Below are 14,730 nucleotides of genomic sequence, written 5' to 3' on the forward strand. Positions count from 1 at the left end.
CTTTCTTTCTTTCTTTTCTTTCTTTTTTTTTTTTTTTTTTTTTTTTTTTGAGACAGGGTCTACTAAATTGCTTAGGGCCTTGCTAAATTGCTGAGTCAGGCTTTGAACTTGTGATCCTCCTGCCTTAGCCTCCTGAGTTGCCAGGATTACAGGTGTGAGCCACTGTGCCCAGCTGGAATTACATTTACTGTTATGAAACATGTAAAGCAAAGTATTCATACAACTTATTTCTACAGTTTAATTAATGAATATAAAGTGTATATGCATGTAACTACCATCTAACTCAGGTGTGTTATCATACTCCTGTAATTCCAGGGACTCAGGATGCTGAGGCAGAAGGATGGCAAATTTGAAACCAGCCTGGGAAACTTAAGACCTATCTCAAAGAATAGATAAGTAAACCAGGCATTGTGGTGCATGCCTGTAATCCCAGTAGCTAGGGAGTCTGAGACAGGAGGATTAGGAGTTCAAAGACAGCTTTAGCTAGGGCAAGGTGCTAAGCAACTCAGTGAGGCCCTGTCTCTAAATAAAATACAAAGAGGGCTGGGAATGTGGCTCAGTGGTTGAGTGTCCCTGAGTTCTATCCTTGGTACCATAAATAAATAAATAAGTGGACCAAAGATGTAGCTCTGTGGTAGAGTACCCATGGGTTCAATCCCCAGTAATGGAAAAAATAAAAAACAGATACAACCCCATGTCCCTATTCTCATCAGCGTGGTTGGTCTCCCTACCCTCAGAAGTGACCACCCTCTTGAATTGTGAAATGATCACTACTTTGTACATTTTAGCGCTAAGTAAGTTTAGGTGCTGCCCTAAACATTGCAGCTCCCACAATTGTTTAACATGGTGTGTAAATTGATTAATACAGTAGATGCATTATTTTGTGCCTTGCTTTTTAAAAACTCATTGTTTAGAAGATTCATCAATATTATTGCATGTATTTCTAGCTTTATTTGCTTTATTTATCATGACACTATCAATTACTACTATTTAATTAAATAGTGATACAGATTGAGTATCTTTGATCCATAATGCTTGGGAAAAGAACTGTTCCAGGTTTTTTGAAGTTTTTTGAGCTTAAGAATATTTCCATAGACTTTTCCAGTTAAGCAAACATAACCTGACAACCTGAAATACAAAATGTCCCACAAATTTTGTGAACATTATGTTGGATTTCAAAAAGGTTCAAATTTTGGAGCACTTGGGTTTCAGATTTTTGGATTAGAGATGCTCAACCTGTATGAAAGTCCACCCTGTAGCAGAGCTTTTGATATGTTGCTGTCTACCCATCAGGCCTCCAGGAACATGCCTCTAGTCAAATTGGGTTTATTTGCTCATGAAGGAGTAGAACACCTATCATGGAGAACAGTAATGACTCAGTAAATGTTTGTTACAGAAAATTTACAGGACTTAGGTTTACATTAAATGATTTAGAAGAGGTTTCAAATGCTGCTATGGATTGGATGCTGTCAGAAAGCCGAAATAAACCTATAATAGGTATCTTTTTTTTTTAATTGAACCCAGAGCTTCTTGCATGTTAGGCAAAGACTCTTCCACTGAGCTACATTATCAGCCCTTCGTATTTTATTTTAATGCAGGATCTCATTAAGTTGCCCAGATTGCCCTCCAATTTCTGATCCTCCTGCCTCAGCCTACTTAGTAACTGGAAATACAGGCATATGTAACCAACCTCCACTAAGATTGGAATCTTAAGAAATCCTCCCTGGGGTAAGAGTAAAAGCTGTTAATGTTAAGGAAGCTTTGGGCATTCTTATTAAACAGGAATGGGGTGTGTTTAGGCTTATTGCTCTTTCCACCTTTGACTCCACCTACATTCACCTGTGTTATCATTTTTTGACCCAAATTGGATTCTTTTTCTCTTTTGGAATCATGGAAACACTAAAGGAGACTGAGCATCCAGTGAGCAGTGCAGGAAGGTTCATTCTTGGCCAAAGAATAAGAGAAACAAGGAGACAGGCTCAACCTGTGGAGAGTGGAAAATCATGGATATAGGATAAAAGAAAAGAGAGGCTAATAAAGGGGAAGAATATTCATGTCTTTTCTGTGAATGGGTGGTAATTCAGGTTCCACCTCTTTTGCTCTTTTTACAGTTATTTCCAGTGTGATCATGGCAGTTGTCAACTGTCCTGGCACTGGGGTGGAGGGGGTGCATTTCATATACAGATTGGATTATGCTGCAGTTAGAGGTCATTTGGAGGTCTCTCAGGCAGGCAACCTAGATCCAGCTGGTTTAGGCTAGCTCTCCTGGAGAGGAGCTTCCAGCTTCTGTGTACAGAGATAAAATTAGGGTAGGGCAGAAGCTCATCTAGGTGATATAGGCAGCACACTGGATAACACTGTGGACACCTAATCCCAGCTATCCAAGTTATATCCACATCTTCAAAGACCCATCCCCAGAAGATTGACCATTTGTCTAGGTAAATCTGGGCTCCTAGGAACCTAAGGAGGTATCTAGAAGGTAGATGTTCAGTCTTCAGGGAACATGTTTTTCTAGATGACTAAGTTTTCTCACTTTGGAAGGAAATTAGAAGATAAGGGCTAGAAGAAAGTTCTAGGTCCTAGGCCATTACCTGGGCTGCCTGGATTGTAGAACAAATTGATATGGATCACCAACTCTTGCCCCAAGCAACCAGGGGAACAGAGCCCAAGTATGTGGGTAGCTAAAGTGGGGGTAGAGGGAAGTCAATTGCAAATGACTTCCATTGCAAAGTGAGAGAACTAAGAGTCCAGAAAATTTGTGAATTAGGTGGTAGCATCACTGAAATTGGTGACAAAACTTTGGATGAGGAAGATCATCAACTACTTGGTTAGCCTTTGCTAAATGAAGTTGTCTCAGGAAAACGGGGGTTTGTATTTATTTATTTAGAAAGAAGCTTGAGGAGCTGTTTCAGAATTATTGGGTAAAATAATCCCAAACCCATTTTTTAGCTCTGGGGTATTTGGGATGTGAGAAAATAATTTATCATCTAAGAGAACAGAAATAGAGAAGCCCAATGTTCAGGGGACAGCTTTGCTTCAGTTTTGACAAATGCATTTTTCTGATCAAAGGTACTTTATTCAGTCCAAAAAAAAAATGTGTTCAGAAATAATATCATTAGCACCTTAAAATATTTTGCTGTCTATGTCTAGGAAATTTGACTTCCCCTGCTTTGTTAAACATAGCCTGTAATACAGTGATTAGAGAAAATAGAGGCACCTTGCATTAATTTTATGACAAAGTCTCACAGTGGGATTGACCTTAATTCTGATCAAAATCTCTAAAAGTTGTACCTGCTCCTGAAATCGACTACTCTGAAAATCTTCAGATTTTCTTACATGGTAAAATCAGTGGGTTTCTATTTTATTCCCATAGTCCTCCCCGCCACTCCAGACTCTGCCACTGTCCTTTGCCATTTATCCAAGATACCAGCCTAACTTGACTGGACTTCTTAAGAGAAAGTGGGGACAGATGATGCTGGGGTAGGGCCAGTACCATTTGGAAGTCTCTGTCAATGGGTGGAAATGGTTCTAAAAAGGAAGAAGCTCAATCTGATGGGGTTGAGGTATGTGTGGCCCTGCGCATGGACCACTACTAGGAAGACCAGCCCACCTGCCCTCAGTCTACCCCTAAGTCCTCGTGAGGAGCTATTACATTTTCTTGAAAATCAAAAGACTTTAGTTGGACATGAGGGCACACTCCTGTAATCCCAGCCACTCAGGAGGCTGAGGCAGGAATCACAAGTTTAAGGCCAGTCTCAGTAACCTAGTGAGGCCTTAATCAACTTAGACCCTATCTCAAAACAAAAAATAAAAAGGGCTAGGGATATGGCTCAGTGGTAGAGTGTGCTGGGTTCAAGCCTCAGTACAAAAAAAAAAAAAAAGTCATCTTCCAATTTCTTTGGGTTCCTTGAGTAAGAATAAACCCCAAGCACATTCTAAGGCATATTTATTTTATGTGGAGCATCTGCTTCCCGGCCTTTGCCATCAAGTTTGCTTGGAGTGACTCTTCTCAAGCACTTGACCAAACAAGTGGTTCTTCAATCACACCTATAATCCCGAGTTGTGGACTCCCTGAATAGCCCTTCCTGGTGTCTGGAAGTCCTGCTTCTCAACCATGTCTACACACTTGCAGACAAGTGTAGAGGCTTCAGGACTAAATCCAGTCCAGATCCTGCTTCCTCTGTCTGCTGGCTGGAATTATGGATGGAGAGGTGACCAGAGAAGAGCCAGATCATCTCTCCAGTGGTTAGTTTGTCCAGCCAACCCTCCTGCTCATGTGCACTGGCAGGATAGTTAGTCCTGGCTGAGATGTGGGTGGGTGGTAGTGGGTGGGAATGGATGAGGGGAGTAAAAATGGCAGCCCGTGTTCCGGATTAATACACAGCAAGGCATCTCTGCATTAGGACCAAGGGTAAGACAAGTGAAATACCAGTGAGGCAGACTTTAAGGAGACTCCTAATTCTCAGGGTCCTGTTGGTGCAGAGCAGTACCTGGAGTGAGGGTCTCTTTAAATTTGGTACTTGAATAACTTCCTTCCCTTTCCTCACCCTCTTCCCATTCTGCTCTGCATGATTATCAGCATGCAATCCACTTTTCCAGAACCAAGTATATATAGTGACTTGTAAGAAAGTATCAGAAGAGAAACAAGGAATAGTGTTCTACGTAATCCATCTCCTACCCCCAAATTACCATAATTCTTACTACTCCCCCCCTCACTCACACAGCTCCAAGTGCCAGGCAGATCCTACCTCAAGCCTTTGCATGGGCTGTTCCCTCTGCCTTGAATGCTATTCCCTGAAGTACCCTCATGGCTCTCCCCTTACCGCCTTGAACCTTTATCAAATGCCGCCTTCTCCTTGTGGCTAAGTATAACTCTATGTAATATTCCTATTAGCCATCACTCCCAAGCCCACCTTGGTAAAAATTTTTCAACCCTAGATTTCCATTTTTTCCACATGACACTCATCACCTTCTAACAACCTGCTTCTTTTAATTATCATATTCCTTGTCTGTTGCATCTCTTTCTACTAACATGGTGGGAGCACCACAAAGACAGGGGTCTTTGTTTCGTGTCTTTATCTGTCTGAAGCACTTTGAACAGACCCTGGCATATAATCAGTGCTCAACAAATGTTCTGGATGATTTTTTTTTCCATCCCAAAGCCAGTAGACAGAGTATAGCAATGCTTTCATTTTTACTCTTTTTACCTCTGTGCATCACCTACGTGAATTTCATCTTTCTCCATTTTTGCATGTGGAATTTTATGTACAACGTATTGGTAGGCAGTAAAAAGACTCTCCCAACTTTTGCTACCCAGGCTTTCCCTTACACTTGGGCCTGACTTTCACAGCCATCAAACCATATTCTATTCTATAGATACAGTGCGTATTGCAGCTGCAAAGTTCATCATTTTTATGCCATACAGCTTATCTCCTTTCAATGTATATGATGCAGAACATTCCAGTGCAATGTATCTGCCTATTGGCATTTGATGCCTATTTATTGTATGAGCCCAAATAAAAGGTTATGTTCAGTGAAAGGGGACGTGCTGTAATTCAGTCTCTTTGTGGAGGCCTTTTTATTCTGCAGTCTGGTTTATTTGTTACTTATCCCATATATCTGCTCCTTTGTCTCTATGCTTCATTGTCTTCTGATGGCCCTTATGTAGTAATTCACCCTTTGGTCTCATTCTTTCTGTTCCTACTCAATCTCCTTCCTCCATACACTGCACACCCCCTCCCTGCCCACCCCATCCCAGGCTGGTCCTTTTTCTTTCCTCAGGCAGCTCCCTTTTGAGCAGTAATTGTACAGAATGGAAAAACGGGTAATATGAAACAAATGCATGATAAACATGGATCAAATGTGGGTAAATTGTTAAATCCAGCATTTCTGAAAATAAGGCTTCATTCCCTGAGAGAAATAATAATAATTTAGGATACAGTTTCATGGCTCCAGAAATGCACACATAAAATGGATATCCAAATACACCCTGCTGTTGTCTGTCAAGGATAAAGGCAATTTTCCCCACTGGAGGTTAGTAATGGAACCATATGGTTAATAGATTATTGAATCCAGTGTTAGAAGTATCTGAAAACTGGTTTTGTCTTGATAAGGAGCAATTGAGTAGGAAGGAACTTTCAAATCCAATGTCCTCTAATTATAGCAGGTATGAAAGAAACTTAAAAACTACAACTAGTCAGGTGTGGTATCGAATCCCTATAATCCCACCAGTTTGGGAGGCAGGAGGATCACAAATGCAAAGGCAGCCTCAGTAACTTAGCAAGGCCCTAAGCAACTTAACCAGACCCTGTCTCAAAATAAAATATAAAAAAGGACTGGGGATATGGCTCAGTGCTTAAGCACCCCTGGGTTCAGCCTCTGTCCAAAAAAAAAAAAAAAATAACAGAACTAGTTTTCTCATCCTGAATGATCATGTGCACTATGCACATTTCGAAGGATAACAGAAAAAAAGTTCTCTGATAGAAACTTCTAGAGTTTTCAGTTGATTCCTACTAAAATTATTAGATAAAATTCAATAAATAGTTCCCCTCATCCACAGTTTAAAAGTTTGCAAGATATTCTAGACTGGCAAGGTTATGACAGAGATGAGGAGCGACAGTTTGGAGAGAGGAGGAGAGTGGAAAGAGAGAAAGGCAAATATAGACATCAAGGATGCTGCTCAGGAGCTGACTGACAGGGTTCCAGTACCAGCTTCTTCATTTACTGGCTATAAGGCCTTGAAACCTTCCTCTTAAAAGGAACACTTTCACACTACTGGTGGGATTTTAAATTATGGAAATCAATAGGGAGGTTCCTCAAAAGACTAGACTTGGAACCACCATATGGCCCAACTGTACCACTCCTCAGTATTTACCCTAGAATTAAAGACATTTATAAGATAGTGATACATGCATACACCTATGTTTAAAGCAGCCCAATTCACAATAGCCAAACTATGGAATCAGCCTAGGTGTCCATCAACAGATTAATTGATAAAGAAAATGTGGTATATATTCACAAGAGAGTTTTATTCAGCCATAAAGGAAAAAAAAATGAAACTATATACTTTGGGGGAAAAGAGATAGAACTTGAGACCATTCTGTTAAGCAAAATAAGCCAAGTTCAGAAGGTCAAGGGTCATATGTTTTCTCTCATATGTGAAAGCTACAGAGGAAAAAGGAAAGGAAAGTTGTGGGGGGAATCTCATGAAAATTGAAGGGACATTCATAGAATAGAAAAAAAGGAACTCTGGGATGGAGGAGAGAAGGGAAAGGGAAAATACTGGGAAAAGATATTGGCCAAATAATATTGTTATATCAAGTGCATGTACAAATATGTAACAACAAAGCTCACTATTACGTACACTATAATATACCTGAAAGGGGGGGGGGCATCTTAGCAACCAAACTTCCTTCCTTATCAGCAAAATGGAGATGATAATCATACATACCTTCTAAGGTCATTGTACATAAACATTCAACAACCCTTCTTCATGCACAGACATGGCATGGCATACCATGGATACCCTACAAATGTGAGCTACTTATGTTATGATTGAAATGCAAAAAGTCAAACTTCAGCTTTTTTTCTATAAGTACAGTAGTCCTGGTACTATATAGGCCAGGATTTCCTATCAAGGCAGAGCGAGGATGGGAGTTAAGTCCTGTGTCAGACTGTCATGATGAAGGCTGTGGGTGTCCTCCATGCTCAACCCAGGGCATCCACTTCAGAGTGAGGAAGATGCCAGAAGCTCACACTCTATAGTAAATTAAACACAACCCAGGCTTTGGTTAGGAGCCCAGTGGGAGCTGATCAAGATGAGCCTGAAAACATTCCTGGGGTTTAATCTTACATTCTCTTCTCTGTGACCTTGGGCAAGTCAATTTATATTTCTGAACCTCAAATTTGTAATCTGTACAATGGAAGGTAATGTTTTCCTTATGAAATGTTAGCAGCATGGAATAAAATACCTCTCTGGGAAAAAGCAAATGCTCATCCAATAACAGGTTTTGTTTTTACTAGTAAGTGAACAAGAGGGAAGGATTAGGATACCTAGGGAGGCAGACATTAGCAAGGCGAATTAACATTAGTTGATGTGATAATATTTACTAAACATGGCTAGCTCCTTCACCCTCTCTTGAGGCATCTTCACAACAGATCTGTGGAAAGACGTTTATCCCTCTCCCTTTACAGATCATCAAGTCAACGCACAGAGGCATAAGCTGGTTTTTCCCAAGGTCACACAGCTAGTAATTCTAAGAGGTAGCAGTTTGTTTGAATCCACAAATCAATGAAATAAATAAATTTAAATCTTTAAAGTGTTGCTTTCTTTTTATAGCGCACTTATTTTGATGGACTCAACTATCATAAAAGTTAAATTGATTATGTATGAAAGGCGATCTGTGAATTCACTTCTAAGAAACAGTGAGAGTGACTCTTCTTGCTCCATGCAGGCAAATCCTTCTTAAAGGATATATGCAAATGAAGCACAGAATTAGAAAGCCTTATTTATACTCCAGAGCAAGGGAAGTAGCTTAATGGCATAGCTATAAAGAAAGCTATGTGTTGCATAGGGAAGGTAGAGAAGACAGTGGAAAAGATTTAAATGTAAAGAAAGTGAGTCAAAATTCTTACTTGAAATTCTGTAAAGACTAAGTGCTCCTAAAAAACAATGCATGAGAGTGTGAAACTCCAATAGTATCAACAGTGATATAATTAAACAATAAATGAGATTGCACTTCAATGCTAGTTAAATAAGAAAAACATTTTGAAAATATAATGCCCCAAACTGGTGAATATGCATTTGCAATCTGGTCCTTCCTAAATTTCCCTGGGCAATATAAAATGAAAAGTCATCTGGAGATACATGGGAGACTCTAGAAATATCCAAATTCTTTATTTCAGTAATTCTCCTTCATATAACCCATTCCTAGAAAATCATGCAAAATAGGAAGGAAAAATGAAGATGTTCTTTGAAGGATTCTTTGAATGACCACTCTTAAAGCATACTCAGCCCACAGCTGAGGAATAGTTAAATTAACTAGGATACTTCTATTTGCTTAGAATTTTATATAAGTTTATGACAAATATATTTTTTAAAAAAATTAGATGGAAGAATGAAGTACTGATACCTGGTACAACACAAATGAATTTTGTCAGCCTGCTAAGGGAAAGACAGCAGATGAAAAAAAAAGCCAGATACTGCATGATTCCATTTATATGAAATATTTGGAATAGGCACATCCTTGGACACAGGGGTAAATTAGTGATTGCCTAGGACTAGGTGGGTGAGATGGGGCTGGGGAAGAAAAGTGACTGCTGGTGGGCACACAGTTCCTTTGGGGGGATGATAAAAGTTTCCTAAGGAAGATCAGGATGATGCTAGCACAACTCCAGGAATATACCAAAAACAATTTAACAGACCACTCTGAATGCTGAATTGAATCTCAGTTAAGTCTTAACAATTTTTTAATACAAATTATGTACTGTAAAAGTAAGTTGCACGAATACATGCAAGCAGACTAGAAGTCAACATAACCAAATACTAACAGTGGTTCAGTTGAGAAAGTGAACTTGTGAGTGAAAATTAGCCTTCTGTTATCATTGAAAACTTTTTTCAGTGATTAGATTTCTTTCACTATGAAAAATGTTAGATATACTTAATAAATAGAAGAATCATTCCTCTTTACAACTATGTCTTTCCTCCATCAAATCCAGTCTCCTTTTTTTTTTTCACCTTGAACAATTGAGTTAGATATGTTACAGGCTGGCTGACCTCACAGCCCCTTCTAGCCATTTGGTACAATTCTGTAAGTGGAAAAGACAACCATATGGACTGAGTATTGCTCAGTGCCTGCCTAGCATGTGTGAGGTCCTGGGTTCCATCCCTAGCATTGGAAAACAAACAAACAAAATAACAACAAGCAAAAAATCAATAAATAAACATCCACCATATTAATGGGTTTAACCCCAAAGGGGAAAAAATCTACATTTTAAAATTTCTGGCATATTGAATATACATCTGTTCTCATTTTTAGGAAGTGATAGAAGCAATCGCAGAGTGTGCATTTAAGACCTCACCTTTTCCAATTCTTCTATCATTTGAGAACCACGTGGATTCGTAAGTATTCAGAACTTTCAGTGAGGAGTCTTTTCCCCAAGTCTTTATTTAACAATTTGATAATTGTTCATCAGATTTAAGATTGTTTGACATTATTTCTGGGCATGTTATTTCAGCATCTGTAGTCCCAGCAGCCTGGGAGGCTAAGGCAGGAGGATGACAAGATCAAAGTCAGCCTTAGCAACTTATCAAGGCCCTAAGCAACTTAGTAAGACCCTGTCTCAAAATAAAAAATAAAAAGGGCTGAGGATGTGGAAATGTTGCCAAGTGGTTAAGCACTGCTGGATTTAATCCCTGTTCCCCCCACAAAAAAAAAAGAAAGATTGTTTGACATTAATGGTGTTCAATCATTTTCTCATACTATATAATAAGTGGCATGTTTTCATTCATGTATGATAAAACTTATTCATTTAAATCTCATCACCATTAAAACTTAATTGGACTTATACCATAATATGATTTTTAATTAAGGACTTCTGTTTACAAAAAAAATAGAACATATTTTCTTATACAATACATATCTTCCTTATAGATTTGGAATGCAGTGGGCCACTTTTATAACCCTCCTTCATCAGCACCTTCTGTTGCATGCAGATTCATAGTCAGTTTTGCCACCTTAAAATGACCAGTTATCTACCTGCAGCTGGTGGAAGGAAAACTGCAAATTCTATTCTGCCACCTTGTAGTTATACAGAACTCAGCCTGGCAAATGTTCCATCCTTCTTCTTCCTGTTGATTTTCCCATTTGTTAGTATTTATAAACATTTTCCTACTTCAAAATAATCTGCACTTATTACTGAGCTACTCAAAGTAAAGGTCATTTTTACCTGACTCTTTATTTCCTTCCCTCCTTTCCTCCACCTTCTTATCTTCCTTTCTTCCTTCTTCTTCCCTCCCTCCCTCCCTCCCTCCTTTCTCTCTCTCTCTCTCTCTCTCTCTCTCTCTCTCTCTCTCTCTCTCTCTCTCTCTCTTTTTCATGATGCTGGGAATTCCACTCAGGGTTTCATGAATGCTAGGCAAGTGTTCTGCTACTGGGATATACACCTAGTGTTTTGGGTTTTTTTTTTAATTTTAGTTTGAGATGGACTCTTGCTAAGTTGCCCAGGCTGGCCTTGAACTTGACAATCTTCCTTCCTCAGCCTCCTGAGTAGGTGGGTTTATGTGGGTTTTTAAGTGTACACCACCACATCTGGCCTATTTTATATTCATTTATCACAAAGTACCAGAGTAAGAGATATTTATATGTAAAATGTGCATATTAATTTATCATACAGTTATTCACTTTAAATGGCCTTACAAGAAAACACTGTTCTCTAGGATTGGGGTTTTAGCTCAGTGGGAGAGAATTTGCCTCGCATGCACAAGGCCTTAGGATTGATCCCCAGCACCAAAAAATAAATAAATAAATAAATAGAGGTTATTTTCTATCTTGAAATTTTGGAACTTAAATTACCATGCATAGAACCAATTCAATGTCTGAAGAACACATAGTGGAGCCACCATTGCTCAAAAGACCATTTGTGAAGCCCTCTGTTCATCTCAAGGACTCATGCCAGATTTCTCGATCCAAAGCCAACAGGACCTATCTAATTGTGCTCACTGATTCTTTTTCTCCTCCTTTCAATCAAGAGTCTTTCCCAGGTCACTCATGTTCTTTTTCCAACTTATTTGCAACATGGGCTTGCATTTGCTAATTCTGCAACAATTCACTGAACCTTAAAGAAGCAGTTTGGTCATCATCAGATTTCTAAATAATTAAATGTGAACATTCATTAACATATACATATAGAGAAGCCTTATTCTGACATAACCAATCTTATAAGGGTCTGTTCTTCTATTGCCCTCAGTAAATCCACGTTACATCCATTGGTCCTTGATTCTGTTTCATTATCATACATTGTCCAATGAATGCTGTAATCACTGGGCACATAGTTCTTCTAATACTCCTGACGGTCAGTAGAAGAGAATGGAATTTATTCTGTCCCATTGCTGTTTCTCAGGGGCACCTCTTTGGTGGTTGTGTCTAATAGCTGCTTGTTGGTGACAGCTCTGATTTGCCTGTGACTTTGCTAGAGCTCTTCCTGTCTCTGCCCATCCATTTGATTTTCAGTTCCCACAATGCTTTGCCACTTTTCTTTCAGGCACAGTAGTCACCAGACTGGTTGATGTGTGGGGTTTGTGTGTGTGTGCTTTGTTTTGTCTACTTATGAGAAAAAGCATTAAGTTTGCTTATTTTCTTAAATATTTCTATTTGAACTAGACAAAATGAAAGTCTACGGTTCTATTCTGGATTATCATACCTGCTACACTGCACTCTCCCTTAATTAGCCAAAGAAGTACCAGCAACTACCATGACCATAAATATAACAACAGGTAGCATTTATTGAATGGGTATTTTGTGCCCAAGAACCTTGCAATTCTTTTATGTGCCTGAGCTCATGCAACCCTCAACATGAACCCAGGTGCTCTTCACAGTAAATCTGATTATTCTTAGTATATGGATGAAGAAACTAAATCCCAAAGCTGTTCAAGATTATGCAGCTAAAATATGACAGAGGTGGAATTTAAATTCAGTTGGCCTGGGTTAGAGAACTACAGCATTTCCTGCACCTGCACAGAAGCATCATGAGTTTCCAAAATATGGAATTAAAACAACCAGAGCATCCGCAAGGCAACTGTCTATAAATGTTCATGTTTTTGTGGCTTATGAACTCCAACCACAGAATTTTTTTTTTTCTTTTTGGTACTGGGGATTAAACCCAGAGGTTCTTTACTAGTGAACTCCAGCCCCAGCCTGCTTTTTTTATCTTTTTGTTTTGAGACAAGTTCTCACTAAGTTGCGTAGGGCCTTGCTAAGTTCTGGAGGCTGGCCTTGGACTTGGGATCCTCCTGCCTCAGCACCCTCCCTCACATTGCTGGGATTCTAACTGTGCATCACCATGTCTGGGCCACAGGGTGTTTTGTTTGTTTGTTTGTTTGTAGTTGTTGTTGTTGCTGTTTTTGTAATCTTATGCACTGATCATACAGAGATCCAAAACTGGGCTTGGAAACTCCCTACATTGTGAACAAAAGCAAAGTGGGTGGCTGCATAATACTGTCCTTTCTGGGCAAATGAGTTTAGTTATTAAAAGTGTCATTAATAATTCAAATGTGACAAAAGAAAACAGGAAGACAGCCTTCCCAGGGTGCCAAGAGTGCTTCCCAAGCCATTAGAAAATCTAATGGCAGTGAAATACAGAGAGACTGACTCCCATTGTGGGAAGATGTTTGCTACACATTTCCGCTGTCCTTCAGCTTCACATGAAAATCCTTTAGCCATAAATCTTTCCTGGGAGGTGTATCACATGGCCAAAGAAGGCTGATGGACATCCTCTCCCTGGGTAGAGCCCTATCCTTGACTTGTGGGTCAACTCACTTGGTTCTGGACCTGTGGCAGGTCTCATTCCTTAAGTCCCAGCACTGTTTCCTTCTCACTAGGCCTAAATGTTACCTCAGAATCCTTCTCAACCCAGTGACCCAGGAGCACACCCTCAAAACATTTGAAACCTATTTGCCATTTCTGGTGAACCATTTTATCCTCTGGTGCCAGATTCGGAGCTCCTGTTCCTGCTGATTTGGCCCACAGCCCAAAACAAACTCATACTGGGGGGAAAATGGAACAAATCCACAGCATTTTATGGTTTCTCTCTAAGTATTTGAAATCCTCTATCCATAGACAACAAAAGAGACTCTGCCACTAACTGCTCTCCACTTAGTCACCTGCTACCTCAGGCTTCCATAGAGAACTTTCCCAAATGCAGGTTCCTAAGGGGCTTTCCCACTCCCAAATTAGAATTTGTAGAGAAGACTTGAAAATCTTTACAAAAAAGTAAACAACAATAACAACAAAAAGCCCTAGTTGACCCTGATGGCCCAATTCATTTGTGAACTAGCACTTTTACAAAATGAAGCCTGTATTGAATTCAAATGAAGCAATCTCTAGCCCTGGTTCAGCTATAGACAACTATGAGATTTTGGACAAGGTTCTTTATTTCCATGGACTACAGATTCCTTATCTATAGAGAAGGAGGTCAGTATAGTTCAATTTGGGGGATTTAACCCCATGAGTTGGTATGCATTCTTATCAGAAACTGACTCTTTTGCCAGACTTAAAATTATCTATCTATCTCTCTATGTTCACAGTGCTGGGGATTGAACTCAGGGACTCTAACACGGAGCTATATCCCAGTGCTTTTGAGACAGAGTCTCATTAAATTGCCGGCAGTGGCCTCAAACTTGTAATCTTCTTGTATCAACCTCCTGAGTAGCTGGGATCATAGGTGTGCACCAGTGCACCTGACTGGGTATTTTAATATCTTTAGAAATATCTGTTTCAGCCTGAAGCTCAAAATGTATTTATGAATTTTTCTCTCTCACTTTATTTCTACAGTAGCTGATATTGATGCTTTAAAAATTTCAGGACTTTTTATATTTTTGCTAATTGCAATTTTAATGCCTTTTATTTCTGCAGTTCCTCCTGTAATTAGATTAGGTTTCTTTTCCTCTCACTTTTTGTATTTGGTTTTCCCTGTGTTCTGATTGAGTCAGGTGGGCATGTGTATTTATTGAGA

The 14,730-nt window shown here is 39.4% G+C and overlaps 1 protein-coding gene across 6 annotated transcripts in view; it reads left to right on the forward strand.

The window, feature by feature from the left end:
• The window catches only part of PLCB1 (phospholipase C beta 1), a 718,158-nt gene that overhangs the window by 544,917 nt on the left and 158,511 nt on the right, over positions 1-14,730 (forward strand). For all 6 annotated transcript variants that reach the window (XM_081292670.1, XM_081292671.1, XM_081292672.1 and 3 more), the window contains one exon: positions 10,038-10,120. In XM_081292670.1, the coding sequence (XP_081148796.1) occupies positions 10,038-10,120 (83 nt within the window). The remainder of the gene's footprint in view (positions 1-10,037; positions 10,121-14,730) is intronic.

Source organism: Spermophilus citellus (assembly GCF_964194105.1).
Source record: "Spermophilus citellus genome assembly, chromosome: 4".
NCBI lineage: Eukaryota > Metazoa > Chordata > Mammalia > Rodentia > Sciuridae > Spermophilus > Spermophilus citellus.